This window comes from Borostomias antarcticus (assembly GCF_949987555.1).
Source record: "Borostomias antarcticus genome assembly, chromosome: 27".
NCBI classification, from domain to species: domain Eukaryota; kingdom Metazoa; phylum Chordata; class Actinopteri; order Stomiiformes; family Stomiidae; genus Borostomias; species Borostomias antarcticus.
Window position 1 is genome coordinate 4,012,528 of NC_140260.1, and position 18,960 is coordinate 4,031,487.

Below are 18,960 nucleotides of genomic sequence, written 5' to 3' on the forward strand. Positions count from 1 at the left end.
ATGTCGTAATTCACCTCAGCCGGGGTGAACCGGCGGGAGAGGAAGGCACAGGGGTGCAACTTCTGGTCCTCCACTGACCGCTGGGACAGAACAGCACCGATGCCTGTGTCCGATGCGTCCACCTCGACCACGAACTGCCTGGAGGGGTCAGGATGGAGAAGGACCGGAGCGGTGGTGAAGCGCTCCTTGAGCGCAGAGAAGGCGGCGCTGGCAGCCGGTGTCCAGATGAACGGACGCAGGGATGAGGTGAGGTGGGTGAGGGGAGCTGCTACCCGGCTGTAGTCCCGTATGAAACGGCGGTAAAAGTTAGTGAAGCCAAGGAAGCTCTGGAGTTGCCTCCGGGTAGTGGGTTGAGGCCATTCGACCACGGTCTTGATTTTGCGGGGGTCGGGTCGCGTCAGGCCTCCCTCCACAATGAGCCCCAGGAACTCCACTGACGAGGAGTGAAAGGTGCACTTCTCCGCCTTGATGTACAGGCGGTTCTCCCGGAGACGCTGGATGACCATGCGGACGTGTTGGACGTGCTCCTCAGCGCTCCTGGAGAACACAAGGATGTCGTCCAGGTAGAGAACCACAAATACGTCCAGCATGTCCCTGAGCACGTCGTTCATCAGGGCCTGGAAGACGGCGGGGGCGTTGGTGAGGCCGAAGGGCATGACGAGGTACTCGTAGTGGCCACGGGAGGTCTTTAGGGCGGTCTTCCATTCGTCCCCCTCACGGATACGCACCAGGTGATAAGCGTTTCTGAGGTCCAACTTGGTGAAGATGGTGGCACTGGTGAGGGGTTCAAAATTGGAGCTCATGAGGGGGAGTGGGTATTTATTCTTCACCGTGATGTTGTTGAGCAGCCTGTAGTCGATGCACGGCCTCAGGTCTCCTCCCTTCTTCTTCACAAAGAAGAACCCCGCTGCCACCTGGGAACGAGATGGTCGGATGAGGCCCTCGGCCAAGCACTCGGAGATGTAGGTGTCCATGGCAGCTTTCTCCGGGAGGGAGAGGTTGTAGAGACGACTGGCTGGGAGAGGGGCGCCAGGGTGGAGCTCGATGGCGCAGTCGTAGGGTCGATGAGGGGGGAGTGTGCGGGCGCGCTCCTTACTGAAGGCCTCCCCGAGGTCGTGGTACATCAAAGGGACCGTGGAGAGGTCAGGAGGAGCTGGACGGGGCCGGTCAACCCGAGTGGAGGTCTGAGCAGCTCGGAGGCAGCGGGCGTGGCAGGTGGTGCTCCAGCTGAGGATGCGCCCCGAGCTCCAGCAGACATGAGGGGTATGGAGTTCCAGCCAGGGCCTCCCTAAGATGAACGGAGCGTCGGGAGAGTGGATGACGAAGGGGCGGACGTTCTCCACGTGGTTACCCGAGACTTTGAGAGTGAGGGGCAGGGTCCGGTGCGTGATGGGGCCCATGGGATGGCCATCCAGGGCGAAAGCCGAGAGGGGCCTCTCCAGAGGGGAGAGAGGGAGCGCCGCTTTGTGGGCGAACTGGACGTCCACGAAGTTCTCGTCGGCACCGGAGTCGATGAGGACAGGGACGGAGAGCGTGTGCCCCTGCCAGGCGAGGGTGACAGTGAACCTGGCGGCACGGGTCCGGGATAGGGGATGGATGAGCCGGCTTACTCGGTACCCACTGGCGAGTGAACCTACTCCTCTTGCCGCCCTGGGAGGCGCAGAGGGACAGGAGTCGACGGCGTGCGCTGGGCTAGCGCAGTATATGCACAGTCCGTCCAGACTCCGGTGCTCACGCTCCGCCGGGGTCAGTCGGGTCCGGCCCAGTTGCATGGATTCCTCTCCAGCGGTGTTTGGGGGTGCGAGGGAGGCCGGGGCAGGCCGAGAGAGGCCGGTAGAGGGAGGTGGAGACGGTCTGGGTGCGCTGTGGTGTTGGTGCGCCCGCTCGCGCCTGCGTTCCCGGTGGCGCTCGTCAATGGCTATGGAGAGGGAGACGAGTTGGTTCAGGGTCGCTGGTCTGTCTCTTCCAGCCAGGCTGTCCTTCATGGCCTCCCCTAGGCCCCGTCGGAAAGCGCTGTACAGGGCAGACTCGTTCCAGGGACAACGGGCAGCGAGGATGCGGAACTCCGTGGCGTAGTCCGCTACGGAACTGGGACCCTGGGTGAGGGCGGAGAGAGCAGCGTCCGCGTCCTGTCCGTGGACGTCGTGGTCAAACACGGTCCTGAATTCAGCCACGAAGGCAGTGTAGTCCTGCATGTAGGCAGCTGCGCCCTCGCGACCCGCCATGACCCAACGGCGAGCCCGTCCCGTGGTTAGGTTGGCGATGTAGGCTACCCGAGCCGACGCAGTGGAGTACATACTTGGCTGGAGGTCAAACACGTACTCACACTGCATGAGGAACTCCCGGCAGAGGGTGAACGTCCCGTCGTAGGGGGCCGGGGAGGCGAGATGGGGCTCCCGGTTCGGTGGAGCGGTGGGGTTCAGGAACGGAGCCAGGCGGGCACTGAGCGCGGTGACCTGGTCGGACAGGGTGCAGACCAGAGTAGCGAGGCCCCTCAGTCGCTCGTCCTGGGCTTGCTGTTGGGCGGATACCTGCTGCAATTGCACAGCTTGGGTCTGTGGGAGGGCTTGGAGTAGTCCGGGAGGTGCAGGTCTCTCCTCCATGTTGGCTGGGTCCAAACTGGCCAGATCTTACTGTGAGGGTTTGGTTAGGGACCCAGGCGCAACAGGAAAGGAGGAGGCAAGGGACGGTAAAGCCCGGAGGGGCGATTTAATGAGATAACACAAAGGGGGACGTGGTAGTCGTACAGCCGATGGTCAGGCAGGAGCGTGGTAGTCGTACAGGCGATGGTCAGGCAGGAGCGGGGTTGTCGTACAGGCGATGGTCAGGCAGGAGCGTGGTTGTCGTACAGGCGTGGGTCAGGCAGGAGCAGGGTTGTCGTACAGGCGTGGGTCAGGCAGGAACTGGAGAGATGAGGAGGGGAGGCAGGGTGAGTGAGAGTAATCACAAACGGGGAACGGGAAAAAACACTACAAAACACAGGTAAGGAGATGTAGGCTAGGCTATACTTTACCACAAGAGTTTATGGTAAGATCTGGCGATGAGTGGAGTGTAGACCAGGTTCTTGTAGGGGTTGAAGGTGATTGCAGAACGAGGGACAGGTGTGGTGATGATGAATTGGAAACCGGTGAGTAGAGCCGCGCCCGCGTCATCGTCGGAGACGAGCGCGCCGTTCTTGTTGTTGCGCACGGGCCGATGTGCTGGGCATGTCGGGATCCGACTCTTCGCCACCGGAGTGGGAGGAGACTGCCGAGTCCGCGGAGCTGGCCGGAGACGGGGAACGCCCGGTAGTGGGGGGAAACTCCGGAGAGTCAGAGCGTTGCATGCCTGGGCCGATGCGACGTGCGGAAGAGCGCGTAGGACGCCCCGAGCGCGCAGCGGGCCCCGAGGGGAGAGAGGGAGGCGGTTGTGGAGGCGAGGGCATGCGAGCCGTAACACCCTCTCTCCAGTTTATTGTGGAGGTCGACGCGTCGGACAGTGGAGTGGGGGCAGTGCTGTCCCAGCGATCACCCACTGATGGTAAAGTCCACCCCTGTGCGTTCTTCTCCCGCCGGCTGGAGCCCGCGGAGCGTAACTACGACGTGGGCAATAAGGAACTGCTTGCTGTCCAGCTAGCCCTTGAGGAGTGGAGGCACTGGTTGGAGGGAGCTGAGGTGCCTTTCATTGTGTGGACTGACCACAAGAATCTGACCTACATCGAGAATGCCAAGAGACTGAACCCGCGGCAAGCCAGGTGGGCTCTGTTTTTTGGTTGTTTCAATTTTACTATCACCTATCGTCCAGGATCCCGCAATGTCAAGCCTGACGCCCTGTCTCGCCAGTATGCTCCCCCCAACCAGGACACTGACGAACCAGACACCATCCTTTCTCCCTCATGTGTGGTGGCCGCTGTAACTTGGGAGATCGAAGGATTGGTGAAGGAGGCCCAGAGGACCCAGCCTGACCCAGGTAACGGCCCTGTTAACTGCCTGTTTGACCCTGACCATGTCCGTCCCCAGGTCCTCCAGTGGGTTCATGCCTCCCAGTTTGCCTGCCATCCGGGGTCCAGCTGCACTCTAGCCCTTCTCAGGAGACGGTTCTGGTGGCCCTCCATGGCCCAGGACACCAGGGAGTACGTCCGGGCCTGCACGGTGTGTGCACGGAGCAAGGCCTCGCACCAACCCGCCTCCGGTCTGCTGCGCCCCCTGCCGGTCCCTGGTCACCCGTGGAGCCACATAGGTCTGGACTTCGTGACTGGACTGCCCCCTTCCCAGGGTAACACCACCATACTGACTATTGTGGACCGTTTTTCCAAGTCCGTCCATTTTGTGCCTCTGCCCAAGCTCCCCTCTGCGTCTGAGACTGTTGACCTTCTGGTGACCCACGTGGTCCGGCTCCATGGCATCCCTGCGGACATCGTTTCTGACCGAGGTCCACAGTTCACTTCCCAGGTGTGGAGGGAGTTTTGTCGGGCCATTGGGGCTTCGGTGAGTCTGTCCTCGGGTTACCATCCCCAAACCAATGGGCAAGCCGAGCGAGCCAACCAATACCTGGGGAACGCCCTGCACTGTGTCACTGGTCGTAACCCCGCTACCTGGAGCCAATACCTCCCCTGGGTGGAGTATGCCCATAACTCCCTTCGTAGCTCTTCCACTGGCTTGTCTCCGTTTGAATGCTCCCTGGGTTATCTACCACCTCTATTCCCTGAGCAGGAGGAGGAGCTCGCCGTGCCCTCAGTCCAGGTCCATCTCCGCCGCTGCCACAAGGTGTGGAGGGATGCCCGAGCCGCGCTTGTTCGTTCCACCCGTCGGAGCCAGCACCAGGCAGACCGCCATCGGACCCCGGCCCCTGTCTACCAGCCCGGCCAGGCGGTCTGGCTCTCCTCCAAGGACATCCTCCTGCGGGCCTCGTCATGTAAGCTCACGCCCCGCTACATTGGTCCTTACAAGATAGACAGTGTGGTTAACCCTTCTGCTGTCAGACTGCAGCTGCCCCCGTCCATGAGGATACATCCCACATTCCATGTCTCCCGTGTTAAGCCTGCTCCTGTCAGCCCTCTGTGCCCGCCAGGCGACACCCCGCCACCTGTCCGGATCATCGACGACCAGCCGGCCTGGACTGTCCGACAACTCCTGGGGGCCCGTCGGCGGGGTCGGGGGTTGCACTACCTTGTGGACTGGGAGGGCTATGGGCCCGAGGAGCGGTGCTGGGTGCCCCGTAGGTTCATCCTGGACCCCTCTCTTATCCGGGATTTCCACCGTGACCATCCTGGCCAGCCCGGTCGGTCGCCAGGTGGCGCCCGTAGAGGGGGGGGTCCTGTCACGGCACCGCCGCGTCAGCCTCGTCCACCTCCTCAGCCCCCTGACCCCGGCCCGAGCCCCGGTTCAGACGCTGGTCCCCAGCCTGTCCCCCAGCCTGACCCTGTCTCTCCAGTGCCGGACTCCGTTTCCCCCAGCACCTCCCAGAGCCTGCAGCGGGAACTGCGGGCACGTCTGCGGTCACAAGCCAGACACGCCCCCAATCCACACCTGCCGTGCGTCACCTTGATTGCCTCTCCTCCACACCTCAACGCACCTGGTCCTGATCAACCAATCGCCAGCAGGATAAGAAGCCGGTCCACACAGCCCTCTGTGCCAGATCGTTGACCAACCCAGTGGGTAACACGACTCCAGCTAAATCCCTACTCCTTACTCGAGCCTGTCTCACCGTTCTTTGTTTTCATTCATCCTAGTTAACCTGCCTGACCCACGCCTGCCTGAGGACCACGAACCTGCCTGACCCACACCTGTCTGACTACCACGCTCCTGCCTGACCCACGCCTGCCTGAGTACCACGCTCCTGCCTGACCCACGCCTGTCTGAGTACCACGCTCCTGCCCGACCCACGCCTGTCTGACTACCACGTCCCTGCCTGACCCCCGCTTGCCTCTCCGACCTGATCCTGCCTGGCCATACCAAATAAACACGCCTCCGGGCTTCACCTCCAAGCCATTTTTGAGTCTGCTTTTGGGTCCTCCTCCGCTAGCCCTAACAGGAACATTGCCATGGTGCAACCCTTTCTCTCTCAGGCTGACACCGAAAGACTAATGCATACTTTCATCACAAGCAGGCTGGACTACTGCAATGCTCTACTATAAGGCCTACCAAAGAAAGCAATCTCTAAGCTACAAATGATACAGAATGCTGCAGGACGAGTCCTCACTAAGACTAGACGAAGGGCACACATCACACCAGCCTTAAAATCACTACACTGGTTACCTGTCAACTCTAGAATAGACTTTAAAATACTATTACTAGTCTATAAATCTCTCCACAGTCACGCACCAGAAAACATTTCAGACATGCTTGTCAGGTACATGCCCAACAGACCACTCAGATCCTCAGGTACTGAACTCGTAACTGTCCCAAAAGCCAGGACCAAGAAAGACGGAGAGGCAGCTTTTAGTTTCTATGCCCCCAACCTCTGGAACACCCTGCCGGAGTGCCTAAGAAGGGTCGAAACAACGGAGGTCTTCAAGCAAGATCTCAAGACGTACCTTTTTGGCCTAACCTACAATCACTAGCCAGGACCTTGAGACACAGAAAGGCAGCCTCAAACCTACCTGTGAATCCTCTGTATACATTGGTGTATATCCTGCTATGCACTCTATGTATATCAAGTTGTGTACAGAAGCTGGTTGCCCTGAAACAGGCTTGTTCTGTTCTGATATCTGTGTTGCTTCAAAGGCTCAGCATGCTACTAACCGTTTTCTGTCTCCCCTAGTGCCTCTCTCTCTCCCTCCTACCTTCTAACCAGGTCCAGTGGATGCCCCACTGTCACCCGCACACCACCCTGAGTCCGATAGATACCCCCGTGTCAGCTGTGGATGTCGTAGTATTTAGTTAACACACACACACACGTACACACATCAGTCCACATCCGGCTTAGGCCTGGACCTGGGCCCAGTCCCCCTTCCCCTCACCCTAACCCGGGTCCGTATCCTTTTCCTACCCCCTCTCTACCCCAACCCCTGCCTCTATCTGGGCCCAGGCACATTCACGCACACACAGACATACACCAGTGTTTGCCATGTCTCTCCTATTATGTTTTTAGCCTCTCTTACTCTGAAAATGTAATTTAATGTAATTTATTGCTTTATAAATGTTCTTAGCCGGTAGACAAACATACTCCAGGAGCTTGCTCGATTTCCTTGTTGAGAGGGATCAGGGAAGAATTTGTACAGCTCACTTTTTGCTTCCCTCTGGAATATGTAGGGATGGGATGTACAGTATCCCCACCTCCCTTGTTCTCTGTAAAGCGCATTGTGTTGCCTCTGGGTATGAAATGCGCTATACAAATACAGCTTTGATTGATTGATTGATTGATACCACTTCATATCACAGCGAGCATACTGTAGCTATACAGCTCTTTACAACACAGGACAGTAGGTCTATACCTAGCTGTACAGCACTTTACAACATACAACAGTAGTCATATACCTACTGTAGCTACTGTATACAAGTACTTTACAATACAGCACAATAGACCTATACCTAGCAGCACATTAGGCCTATATTTAGATATACAGGACTTTCCAACACAGCACGGTAGGCCTAGCTGGATAACACTTTACAAAACAGAAATCAAAAGAATCAAGTATTATTATTATTATTATCATATTTATCTGCCCCAGCCAGATAAATATCTCGGAAACGGAAGCTCGTACAGCAAATTTATCTGCATAGGGGACTGCTAACTGTAGAATTTGATGAGGAATCGAATGAGCCCATCTGCGAGGCTCTACGACTTTCGATTCAAAAGTTATAGCCTTTTGAGCCTGTGAGTTGCCATCACTGCTAGTCCTCTAATCAACCAGTATCAACACATCATTTATATGACAACTTGGTTAAACAAAGCTCAGAGAGCAATATGTACTCTATTCTGTCTTCAATTGGGGGTGTTTTTGTCAAAGAATGAATACAGAATAATTGTAGAAAATTCTTACTCTAAAGTTTATCCCCATTATGGACTTACTTGTTTTCTCTAAGTCAGTGTGTCAGATCCAGAAGTCACTAGCTACTCTGATGAGGTGGAATGGATCACTGACTGTTTAAGTGTCTGCGTCAGCAACGTCTACTATGACATCATAAAAGCAATGGGAGATGTAACGTGGCGAGGCGCCCTCTAGTGGTCTTGATAGGGGTGTGGAAGTGTTGGAGTCGGACTGATGAGTGCATTTATGAAATAGGATATCTACATTAGGTAAACACGGGTGTAATTAATAAAAAGGCGAGGTTGCTGCGAGTGGTTGCTAAGCAAAGCGTTCACTAAGTGTAGTCACAAGCACCAACCCCCCTCTCCCCCCACCGGGACGGCTCCCTCTCTCCTCCCCGATAGGTAGATTTGGGTAGCGTTCTTTGAGCGCGAAGGACGACCGAGAGGCGAGATTGGCGTTCGTTCAAGTAATAATAAAAAAAGAGTCCCATAGCCATTGAATTGGTAGTAGGCTATTTTGAGGTTGGTCATTTCTCCGAGTGAGAATTGTGAAGCGTGGCGAGTGAGCGTGAGAATAGGCTGCTATGCGTGTCTGAGACTTGGCAGCCCCGGGTTTCACTGATCTAGCGGTCAGTAAATTCGACCAAATTTCAAGAGGTGGACATCACTGGATTCATCTCGGCATACAGATAATTCAAGAGCAATTGACTCATGTTTACGAAGCACACCAACATAGTGCTCTGATCAGCTGCACTCTCCAGTGAAGTTCTCAAAACGCGACAGATGCCCGGATCCGTAGCCTAGATCTCATTGTATTACAGTAATTTAGCAGACGCGTTTATCCAAAGCAACTAACAATAATTGCATTTAACATAGGAAAAGCCAATGTAGGCTACTAGCCTACTAGGCTACTTGCCAGAACTCACAAGTGCATCTCCTTTCTGAAACAAGTGACTAAGAGCATAATCTAGTGCTGAAAGCAAAGTGCAAGAATAGCAATCTAAAATACAATAGAGGGATCGTTGTAGTTCTCTCTGTAAAATAACTACAACGTAGACCTAAATTAAAGAAATAAAAAGTACCTTTGAGAAACCGCACATTATTGCGGCGGAATTTGATATTGTTAGTAGCCTAGTTTATGGCTTTGTCAATCCATTGATATCGATTTATAATTATTTCAAGTTTTTCTCCCTATGCAAAAGATGGGGCGGTTGTGTGAACCCAACCAGTAGAGAGCGTAGTTTTACGCTTTGGCTCCCTTGAACATAGATGGTGAAGTGGGCTATCTGGAGCGTACAGGGAACACAGTAGGCTAATGCTGATGATTTCTGTCACGGGCAGCATACACTGCATACCCTCAGTCCCCTAATAGGTCTTATTTCATTTCAACTTGGCTATTAACTTGATGGAGCATGTTACATTTGAGCAATATGATGATAATATGGCTAAAAGGTAGGCTACAATATGTCACAGTGCACTGGCTACTGCTATCATGTACAGTACTCCTACACATAGTAACTTCAGTTTTACAAGATGCCACAGTGCACTGGCTACTGCTATCAATACGATACAGTACAGTGCTCCTAAAATACCTATGTTATATACAGATGCCCTCAGCTGCAGGATCATCTCCTTTAATGATTTTACCTCTTTTGAATACCACGCTATGTTCTTAAAATGCCAGCCCCCAGTTCTGGCAGTAACCGTGTATAGGCCTCCTAAACAATGACCTGCCTTCTCTACCGAATATTCAGAACTCCTGTCCATTGTTACGGTTTCACCTCCACACACGCCCCCTCCTCCGCCTCTCCACAACCCTCCACCTCTGTGCCTACCTCACACGCCCCCTGCAGCTCGGCACGGGCACTGAGGGCGCTCCAACGACAGCTGAAATGAGTTGAGCTGATGGGCGAATGAGCTTATGGCCGGATCACTGCACACCTGCTGCCACCTTCTCATGAACCCCCTCTACCTACAAGATGCCGGTTTCTCCAGCCATTCATCGCCAGATCTTCCCTAAGAAACGCCTGGCAAGTATCGTAGTTGTTAAACAAAGTATTTCTGCTTATATATATGTGTGTTTGTGTGCTCTCTGGACCACCGCACCCCAAGGCTTACTCGTTTCTCCGTGTTCCCTACAGAACGACCAGGTGTGCTGTGATCCGGCTTGCCTGCCCATCACTCTGCCCGCCACCCACTGCAGCTGCTCCAACCGGCCTCAACCTCCAGCCTGCCAGGCTCCCAACCTGAGCCATCCGGGCACTACCTTCCCTCCCAGCTCCAGCAATAAACGCCCTGCTGGGCAAAGAGCTTCCTGCCTCCTGTGTCGTGCACTTGAGCCCCGTAGCTAACTAGCCTTAACAGTCCATCATCCATACAAATTATGACACCCTTGATCTAGTGATTACTAAGGGCCTGACTATCACTGTCTCCTCTATTAGTGACCTCGCTCTCTCTGACCATTTCTGTATCTTCTTCACTGCATTGGTTCCTAAAGTCAAAAGTAGTACTAGCGCTTTATCAAGAAACGTTATCTAACCTCCGCAGTATCCGATAGTTTTAGAGAAATAATGATCACAAACAATTTATCAACTCCAGAAGTGGGGCCGTCAGGCACTATTGAAGACTTAGCATCCGCCTTTAACACCAGAGTAGGGGCAGCCTTGGATTCTGTAGCACCTATTAAACGGAAAAAGATCACAGCCAATCATAAAGCTCCATGGCGAAATGAGGAAACAAATCAACTAAAGAGAACCTGCAGAAGATCTGAGCGTATATGGAAAAAGACCAAGCTACAGGTCCACCATGATATTCTCAAAGAACATCTCGCTGCCTTTGATAAAGCAATAAGAAATGCAAGGAAAGACCACTTCTCAAAATTCATATCTATCAACCGCAATAATTCAAGAGTGCTCTTCTCAACAATTGATAGCCTAATAAACCCTGCCGTAAAAACACCAGATAACCTTCTCTCTACCTCCAAATGTGAGGAATTTGCAGCTTACTTCAGAGATCATCATCATCATCATCATCTTCATCCGCTTATCCAGGGTCGGGTCGCGGAGGCAGCAGCTCCAGCAGGGGGCCCCAGACATCCCTTTCCCTAGCAGCATCAACCAGCTCGGCCTGGGGAATCTTTAGCCGCTCACAGGCCAGTGCGGAGATGTAGTCCCGCCACCTAGTCCTGGGTCTACCCCGCGGCCTCCTCCCAGCCGGACACACCTGGAACACCTCCCTAGGGAGGCGCCCAGGAGGCATCCTCACTAGATGCCCGAACCACCTCAACTGGCTCCTTTCGACGCAAAGGAGCAGCGGCTCTACTCCGAGTCTCTCCCGGATGACTGAACTTCTCACCCGATCTCTCAGGGAGACCCCAGCCACCCTCCGGAGAAAACTCATTTCGGCCGCTTGTATCCGTGATCTCGTTCTTTTGGTCATGACCCATCCTTCATGACCATAGGTGAGGGTGGGGACGAAGATAGACCGGTAGATCGAGAGCTTTGCCTTTTGGCTCAGCTCTCTTTTCGTCACAACAGTGCGGTAAAGCGACTGCAGAACCGCACCAGCTGCTCCGATTCTCTGGCCAAACTCCCTCTCCATGGTTCCCTCACTCGTGAACAAGACCCCCAGATACTTGAACTCCTTCACTTGGGGTAAGGACTCATTTCCTACTCGGAGCGGACAGGCCACCGGTTTCCTGCTGAGAACCATGGCCTCAGATTTAGAAGTGCTTATTCTCATCCCAGCCGCTTCACACTCAGTTGCGAACCTATCCAGAGAGTGCTGGAGGTCGCAGGCAGCTGATGCCATCAGGACCACATCATCTGCAAAAAGCAGTGACGTGATCCCCAGCTCACCGAACTGCAAACCCACCTTTCCCCGGCTACGCCTCGATATCCTGTCCATGAAAATCACAAACAGGATTGGTGACAAAGCGCAGCCCTGGCGGAGGCCAACACCCACCGGAAAGGAAGACGACTTACTGCCGAGGACCCGGACACAGCTCTCGCTCTGGGTGTACAGGGATTGGATGGCCCTAAGTAGGGACCCCCTCACCCCGAGCCATGTCGGACCCAAGTGAGACTCCTGGGCAGGCAGGCGGATCCCCGCCCCCTCCCCACATACCGCCGCTGATCCACTCGGTAGTTTCCGCCCACACTACCCAGCTGGCTTCCCTTAATGCGGAGCTAACCAGGGCGTTCAGCCAGGTTACCGGGGAGATTGGGTATCTCCGTGGGTCCTCCAGGGCCACCACGGAGGCCCTAGCCTCCCTCGCCGGCCAGGTGGCCGCCCTCGCCCGGTCGGTCAACCAGCCGCTCGCCTTCCCCACGCCTCCAGCGGCTGACGGTTCCCCTCCCGTGGCTGACCGCCCCGAGCCCAGTCCCGCGGCTCCCCCTCACGCTCAGGCCACTCCCCCTGATCCCCGCTGCGAACCCAACCTTCCCTGCCCCAGGCCGTTCGGAGGGGAGTTCGAGCTGTGTCGGGGGTTCCTCGGCCAGTGCGAGCTCCTGTTCCGCCACCAGCCCTCCCGCTACGGTTCTGGGGAGGCCAGGATTGCCCTCGTGATGTCTCTGCTCACCGACCGGGCCCTCCGCTGGGCCATTGCGGCGGCTGGCAGTGGCTCCCGGCTCTCGGTGGACTACCAGGCGTTCATCACTGAGTTCCGCCTGGTGTTTGACCACCCCGCCGATGGGCCGGATGCTGCCAGCCGCCTCCACACCATCGCCCAGGGGACTCGGTCGGTGGCAGATTACACTCTGGAGTTCCGCATCCTGGCAGCGGACAGCGCATGGGACGACACCGCACTCCGGAGCGCGTATAGGAGGGGCCTGAGCGAGGCCATCAAGGACCTCATCATCCGGGACCGGCCTACCTCTTTCGCTGCACTGGTCTCCCTTGCGCTGCTTATGGATGAGCGGCTCCGGGAACGCCGCGTGGAGCGCGCCCAGCGCTCTGGGGGGACCCCCAGACCCCCTCCCGGAGGCTCACCCAGTGGCAGCAGCAGCAGCGGTCATCGGGAGAGCGCCCCCCCTCCTCTCGCCGCGTCTCCGGGTCATTTCTCCTCCACCTCGCGTGAGGAGGAGGAGCCCATGCAGCTGGGCCGGTCCTGGCTGTCCCAGGAGGAGCGGGAGCAGAGGATGCGGGACCGCCTGTGCCTCTACTGCGGGAGACCAGGACATCAGATCCGAGCATGTCCCACGCGGCCAAAAGACCAGGCTCACTAGGTAAGGGAGTACTAGTGAGCCTTATCAACCTCCCACGGGGTGCACAAGAGCCAAGCCATCTGTTTCCGGTTACACTCACTTGGGGTAAGGACTCTCTCTCTGTTGGTGCGTTACTCGACTCGGGGGCGGACGAGAGCCTGATTGATGTCACCTTGGCTCGCCAAGCAGGCATCCCTCTCGTTCCCCTCGAGCGCCCTCTCACGGCTCAGGCACTAGACGGGCACTCCCTGGGGCGCATTACACACACCACGACCTCCCTCACCCTCACCATATCCGGTAATCACAGTGAACAGATTAGGTTTATGGTTACGCACGCTCCCACTTCACCCCTGGTGTTGGGCCGACCCTGGTTTGCCAGGCACGAACCTCATGTATCCTGGGCCTCTGGGCGGATCTTGGGGTGGGGCGCCCCAAGCGGTTCTCCGCCCAGCGGTTCCGGTTCTGTGCCTGCGGCCCCGGTTCTCACGGGCGTGCCCTCCTGCTATCACGATTTGGCAGCCGTGTTTAGCAAGGAGAGCGCGCTTTCACTTCCCCCTCACCGGCCATATGACTGCGCCATAGACCTCCTCCCGGGGGCCCCCCTACCTGTCGGCAGGTTATATAACCTGTCCGTCCCTGAGAAGGAGGCTATGCGCAGCTATATCGCTGAGTCCCTAGCCTCAGGCATCGTAAGACCATCGTCTTCCCCGGTCGCGGCGGGCTTCTTTTTTGTGAAAAAGAAGGATGGCAGCCTGAGGCCCTGTATTGATTTCCGCGCCCTAAACGACATCACTATCAAAAACAAGTATCCACTCCCCTTACTTAACTCCACATTCGAGCCACTCTCGCACGCCACTGTGTTCACCAAGCTCGACCTTAGGAATGCTTACCACCTGGTGCGGGTTAGGGAGGGGGATGAGTGGAAGACGGCCTTTAACACCCACCTAGGGCATTTCGAGTACCTCGTCATGCCCTTTGGCCTCACCAACGCCCCGGCCGTCTTCCAGGCTCTGGTCAATGATGTGCTCAGGGACATGCTCAATACCTTTGTGGTGGTATACCTTGACGACATCCTTGTGTTCTCCCGTTCCGAGGTGGAGCACCGCCAGCATGTCCGCCTGGTCCTGCAACGGCTGCTGGAGAACCGGCTCTTCGTGAAGGCCGAGAAGTGCGTGTTCCACGCCGCCTCCGTGGAGTACCTGGGTCACATCGTGGAGAAGGGGCAGGTGCGCGCTGACCCCAAAAAGGTGCGTGCGGTCGAGGAGTGGGCGCGACCCGCTGACCGCACTCAGCTCCGGCGGTTTCTCGGTTTTGCCAACTTTTACCGCCGGTTCATCCGAGGCTTCAGCCGGGTCGCTGCCCCCCTCACGGCACTGACCTCCACTCTCCGCCCCTTCTCCTGGTCCCCGGAGGCGGAGACCGCCTTCTCGGCCCTGAAAGAGCGGTTCACGACGGCTCCGGTGCTCTCTCTGCCCGACCCCGACCGTCAGTTCCTCGTGGAGGTCGACGCCTCCTGGACCTCCCTCGCTCCGCGGGCCTGCCGCCGCTCCGCCTCCTCTCACCACCAGAGACCGCCAGAGTTCCCGGACCCTTCCCGCCACCTCTCGTAGGGCCTCGCAGCACATTCACAAACACATTCCGGCTGATACCCATACCACACACACCGCACCCACACACCCCTCTTTGTTTCCCCATCTCATGTACATACCACACACACGCATCCATACATACCCCCCATTGGTTTGCACCTCCCCCATTTTGTTGTGGCACCAGTTCTCCCCATTTTATTATTTATTAAACGGCCAAGTGCCAACCACTCCCCTCTGTCTGCCTGTTCTGTCCGGGGGTCTCACTACACGGGTCCAGGGTCCGCGTTCCGGCCCCTGACACTCTTCCTCCATGTAATGGACACCAGATAACCTGCTCTCTACCTCCAAATGTGAGGAATTTGCAGCTTACTTCAGAGATAAGATTATGAATATTAGGAGGAAAGTCACCCAGGAAAGGCCATGCATCCTGTTCACAGATCCTCTTCCTCCATGTAATGGACATATGAGCTTGTTTACACTGGTGGACACAGAAATGTTGAGAAAAGTAGTATCCAAACTCAAATCCTCCACAAGCCTGCTGGACCCCATCCACACTGATTTTTTCAAAACAATTTTTGACTCTGTATCCTATGACATTTTAGCCATTGTTAATGACTCCCTATCTACAGGTGTCTTCTCACCAATACTTAAAACTGCTTTGGTGAGACCCGTGCTGAAGAAAAACAACTTAGACACTTCAGTTCTTAGCAATTTTAGACCAATCTCCAACCTTCCCTTTTTGAGTACAATTCTGGAAACTATTGTTTTCAAACAGATTAATGATTTTCAAACAGATTAATGATTTCCTAGCTACAAGTTCTACGCTTGACCTTTTCCAGTCCGGCTTTCGCGCCCATCATAGCACAGAGACGGCATTAGTCAAAGTTGTAAATGACCTCAGAATTAATGCTGACTCCAAAGAGCTCTCTGTTCTCATCCTCCTGGACCTGAGTGCAGCCTTTGATACTATAGATTATGCAATCCTCATCAAAAGACTGGAGAAGTGGGTTGGCCTCTCCGGTCCAGTCCTTAATTGGCTTAGGACCTATCTAACCGGTCGTGATTTCTTCGTTGCCCTCGGTGACCATAGCTCAGGAAAGATCCCTATGACCTGTGGGGTGCCCCAAGGATCGATCCTAGGACCTCTACTCTTCAGCCTGTACATGGTGCCCCTTGGCAGTGTCATCCGGAGGCACAACATTAGCTACCATAGCTACGCAGATGATACCCAACTCTATATTTCTGTAACACCCAGTAACTACAGCTTGATTGACTGCCTTGTCATGTGTATTACGGATATAAATGTATGCATGTCACATAATTTCCTCCAACTAAACCAGGACAAAACAGAAGTACCGATCATTGGAGAAAAAGCTGAAAGAGAGAAACTATCTGCACATTTATAAACTCTGGAAATTGACACCAAATGCCAGGCTAAAAACCCAGGTGTCATACTTGACTCAGATCTTAATTTCGAAAACCACATCATGAATATTACAAAGACATCTTTTTACCACTTAAAGGAAAATGCTTGTTTTTGACAACCTGGACCTTATTTACGACATATTATAAGAAGTTTGACTCACCCAGATCACTTTTGTGTTGTTCGGAGGCCTGTAGAAGAAATTTAAAATCCAGCGCGAGCCAGTATATCCATGTAATGGCGTCGGACGGGGCAAAGGGAATGCAGTTTCTCAAAATCCATTTTCGGCCGCTAAACGGTTGTTTTCATCAATCAGATTTCATGAATCGACAGTTGAGATTCCTCAACGGGAGCCATTGTTGTTTTGGTTTTCAAACACGGGGTCTTTAGCCTCTGTAATATGATCTTTACACGCCTCTCCCCCACTTGCTCCAGCACGCATGCGCACAGGCCAGCGCGCAGACTGGCTATTCTCCCTCACATTCTCTGCGCTACGATCGGATTGTTGCTGACGAATGACGACGACAATATTCTCGACACCAACAACGATCGTAGCGCAGAGAATGTGAGGGAGAATAGCCAGTCTGCGCGCTGGCCTGTGCGCATGCGTGCTGGAGCAAGTGGGGGAGAGCCGTGTAAAGATCATATTACAGAGGCTAAAGACCCCGTGTTTGAAAACCAAAACAACAATGGCTCCCGTTGAGGAATCTCAACTGTCGATTCATGAAATCTGATTGATGAAAACAACCGTTTAGCGGCCGAAAATGGATTTTGAGAAACTGCATTCCCTTTGCCCCGTCCGACGCCATTACATGGATATACTGGCTCGCGCTGGATTTTAAATTTCTTCTACAGGCCTCCGAACAACACAAAAGTGATCTGGGTGAGTCAAACTTCTTATAATATGTCGTAAATAAGGTCCAGGTTGTCAAAAACGAGCATTTTCCTTTAAGGAACATTGCCATGGTGCAACCCTTTCTCTCTCAGGCTGACACCGAAAGACTAATGCATACTTTCATCACAAGCAGGCTGGACTACTGCAATGCTCTACTATCAGGCCTACCAAAGAAAGCAATCTCTAAGCTACAAATGATACAGAATGCTGCAGCACGAGTCCTCACTAAGACTAGACGCAGGGCACACATCACACCAGCCTTTAAATCACTACACTGGTTAAGTCTATTCTGTCAACTCTAGAATAGACTTTAAAATACTATTACTAGTCTATAAATCTCTCCACAGTCACGCACCAGAAAACATTTCAGAAATGCTTGTCAGGTACATGCCCAACAGACCACTCAGATCCTCAGGTACTGAACTCGTAACAGTCCCAAAAGCCAGGACCAAGAAAGACGGAGAGGCAGCTTTTAGTTTCTATGCCCCCAACCTCTGGAACACCCTGCCGGAGTGCCTAAGAAGGGTCGAAACAACAGAGGTCTTCAAGCAAGATCTCAAGACGTACCTTTTTGGCCTAGCCTACAATGACTAGCCAGGACCTTGAGACACAGAAAGGCAGCCTCAAACCTACCTGTGAATCCTCTGTATACATTGGTGTATATCCTGCTATGCACTCTATGTATATCAAGTTGTGTACAGAAGCTGGTTGCCCTGAAACAGGCTTGTTCTGTTCTGATATCTGTGTTGCTTCAAAGGCTCAGCATGCTACTAACCGTTTTCTGTCTCCCCTAGTGTCTCTCTCTCTCCCTCCTACCTTCTAACCAGGTCCAGTGGATGCCCCACTGTCACCCGCACACCACCCTGAGTCCGATAGATACCCCCGTGTCAGCTGTGGATGTCGTAGTATTTAGTTAACACACACACACACGTACACACATCAGTCCACATCCGGCTTAGGCCTGGACCTGGGCCCAGTCCCCCTTCCCCTCACCCTAACCCGGGTCCGTATCCTTTTCCTACCCCCTCTCTACCCCAACCCCTGCCTCTATCTGGGCCCAGGCACATTCACGCACACACAGACATACACCAGTGTTTGCCATGTCTCTCCTATTATGTTTTTAGCCTCTCTTACTCTGAAAATGTAATTTAATGTAATTTATTGCTTTATAAATGTTCTTAGCCGGTAGACAAACATACTCCAGGAGCTTGCTCGATTTCCTTGTTGAGAGGGGTCAGGGAAGAATTTGTACAGCTCACTTTTTGCTTCCCTCTGGAATATGTAGGGATGGGATGTATCCCCACCTCCCTTGTTCTCTGTAAAGCGCATTGTGTTGCCTCTGTGTCACGGCACCGCCGCGTCAGCCTTGTCCACCTCCTCAGCCCCCTGACCCCGGCCCGAGCCCCGGTTCTGACGCTGGTCCCCAGCCTGTCCCTGTCTCTCCAGTGCCGGACTCCGTTTCCCCCAGCACCTCCCAGAGCCTGCAGCGGGAACTGCGAGCACGTCTGCGGTCACAAGCCAGACACGCCCCCGATCCACACCTGCCGTGCGTCACCTTGATTGCCTCTCCTCCACACCTCAACGCACCTGGTCCTGATCAGCCAATCAACGCACCTGGTCCTGATCAGCCAATCGCCAGCAGGATAAGAAGCTGGTCCACACAGCCCTCTGTGCCAGATCGTTGACCAACCAACCTAGTGGGTACACGTCTCTAGCTCCCTGCCTCGTCTGTTTTTGAACCTTGCCTTACCCTGTTCTCCCTGTCTTCTGCCCCCTACCCCGCTCCTGCCTGACCCACGCCTGTACGACAACCCTGCTCCTGCCTGACCCACGCCTGTACGACAACCACGCTCCTGCCTGACCATCGCCTGTACGACAACCCCGCTCCTGCCTGAC

The 18,960-nt window shown here is 54.6% G+C and overlaps 1 protein-coding gene across 1 annotated transcript; it reads left to right on the forward strand.

Annotated features, from left to right (window-relative positions):
• Positions 1–14,191: 14,191 nt before the first annotated feature.
• On the forward strand, positions 14,192–17,371 carry LOC311326423 (uncharacterized protein; the record flags this gene model as incomplete). Its single annotated transcript, XM_084459316.1, has 2 exons — positions 14,192–14,642; positions 17,367–17,371. 2 exons carry the CDS (start codon positions 14,192–14,194, stop codon positions 17,369–17,371), a joined length of 456 nt encoding a protein of 151 aa, XP_084315442.1.
• Positions 17,372–18,960: the final 1,589 nt, after the last annotated feature.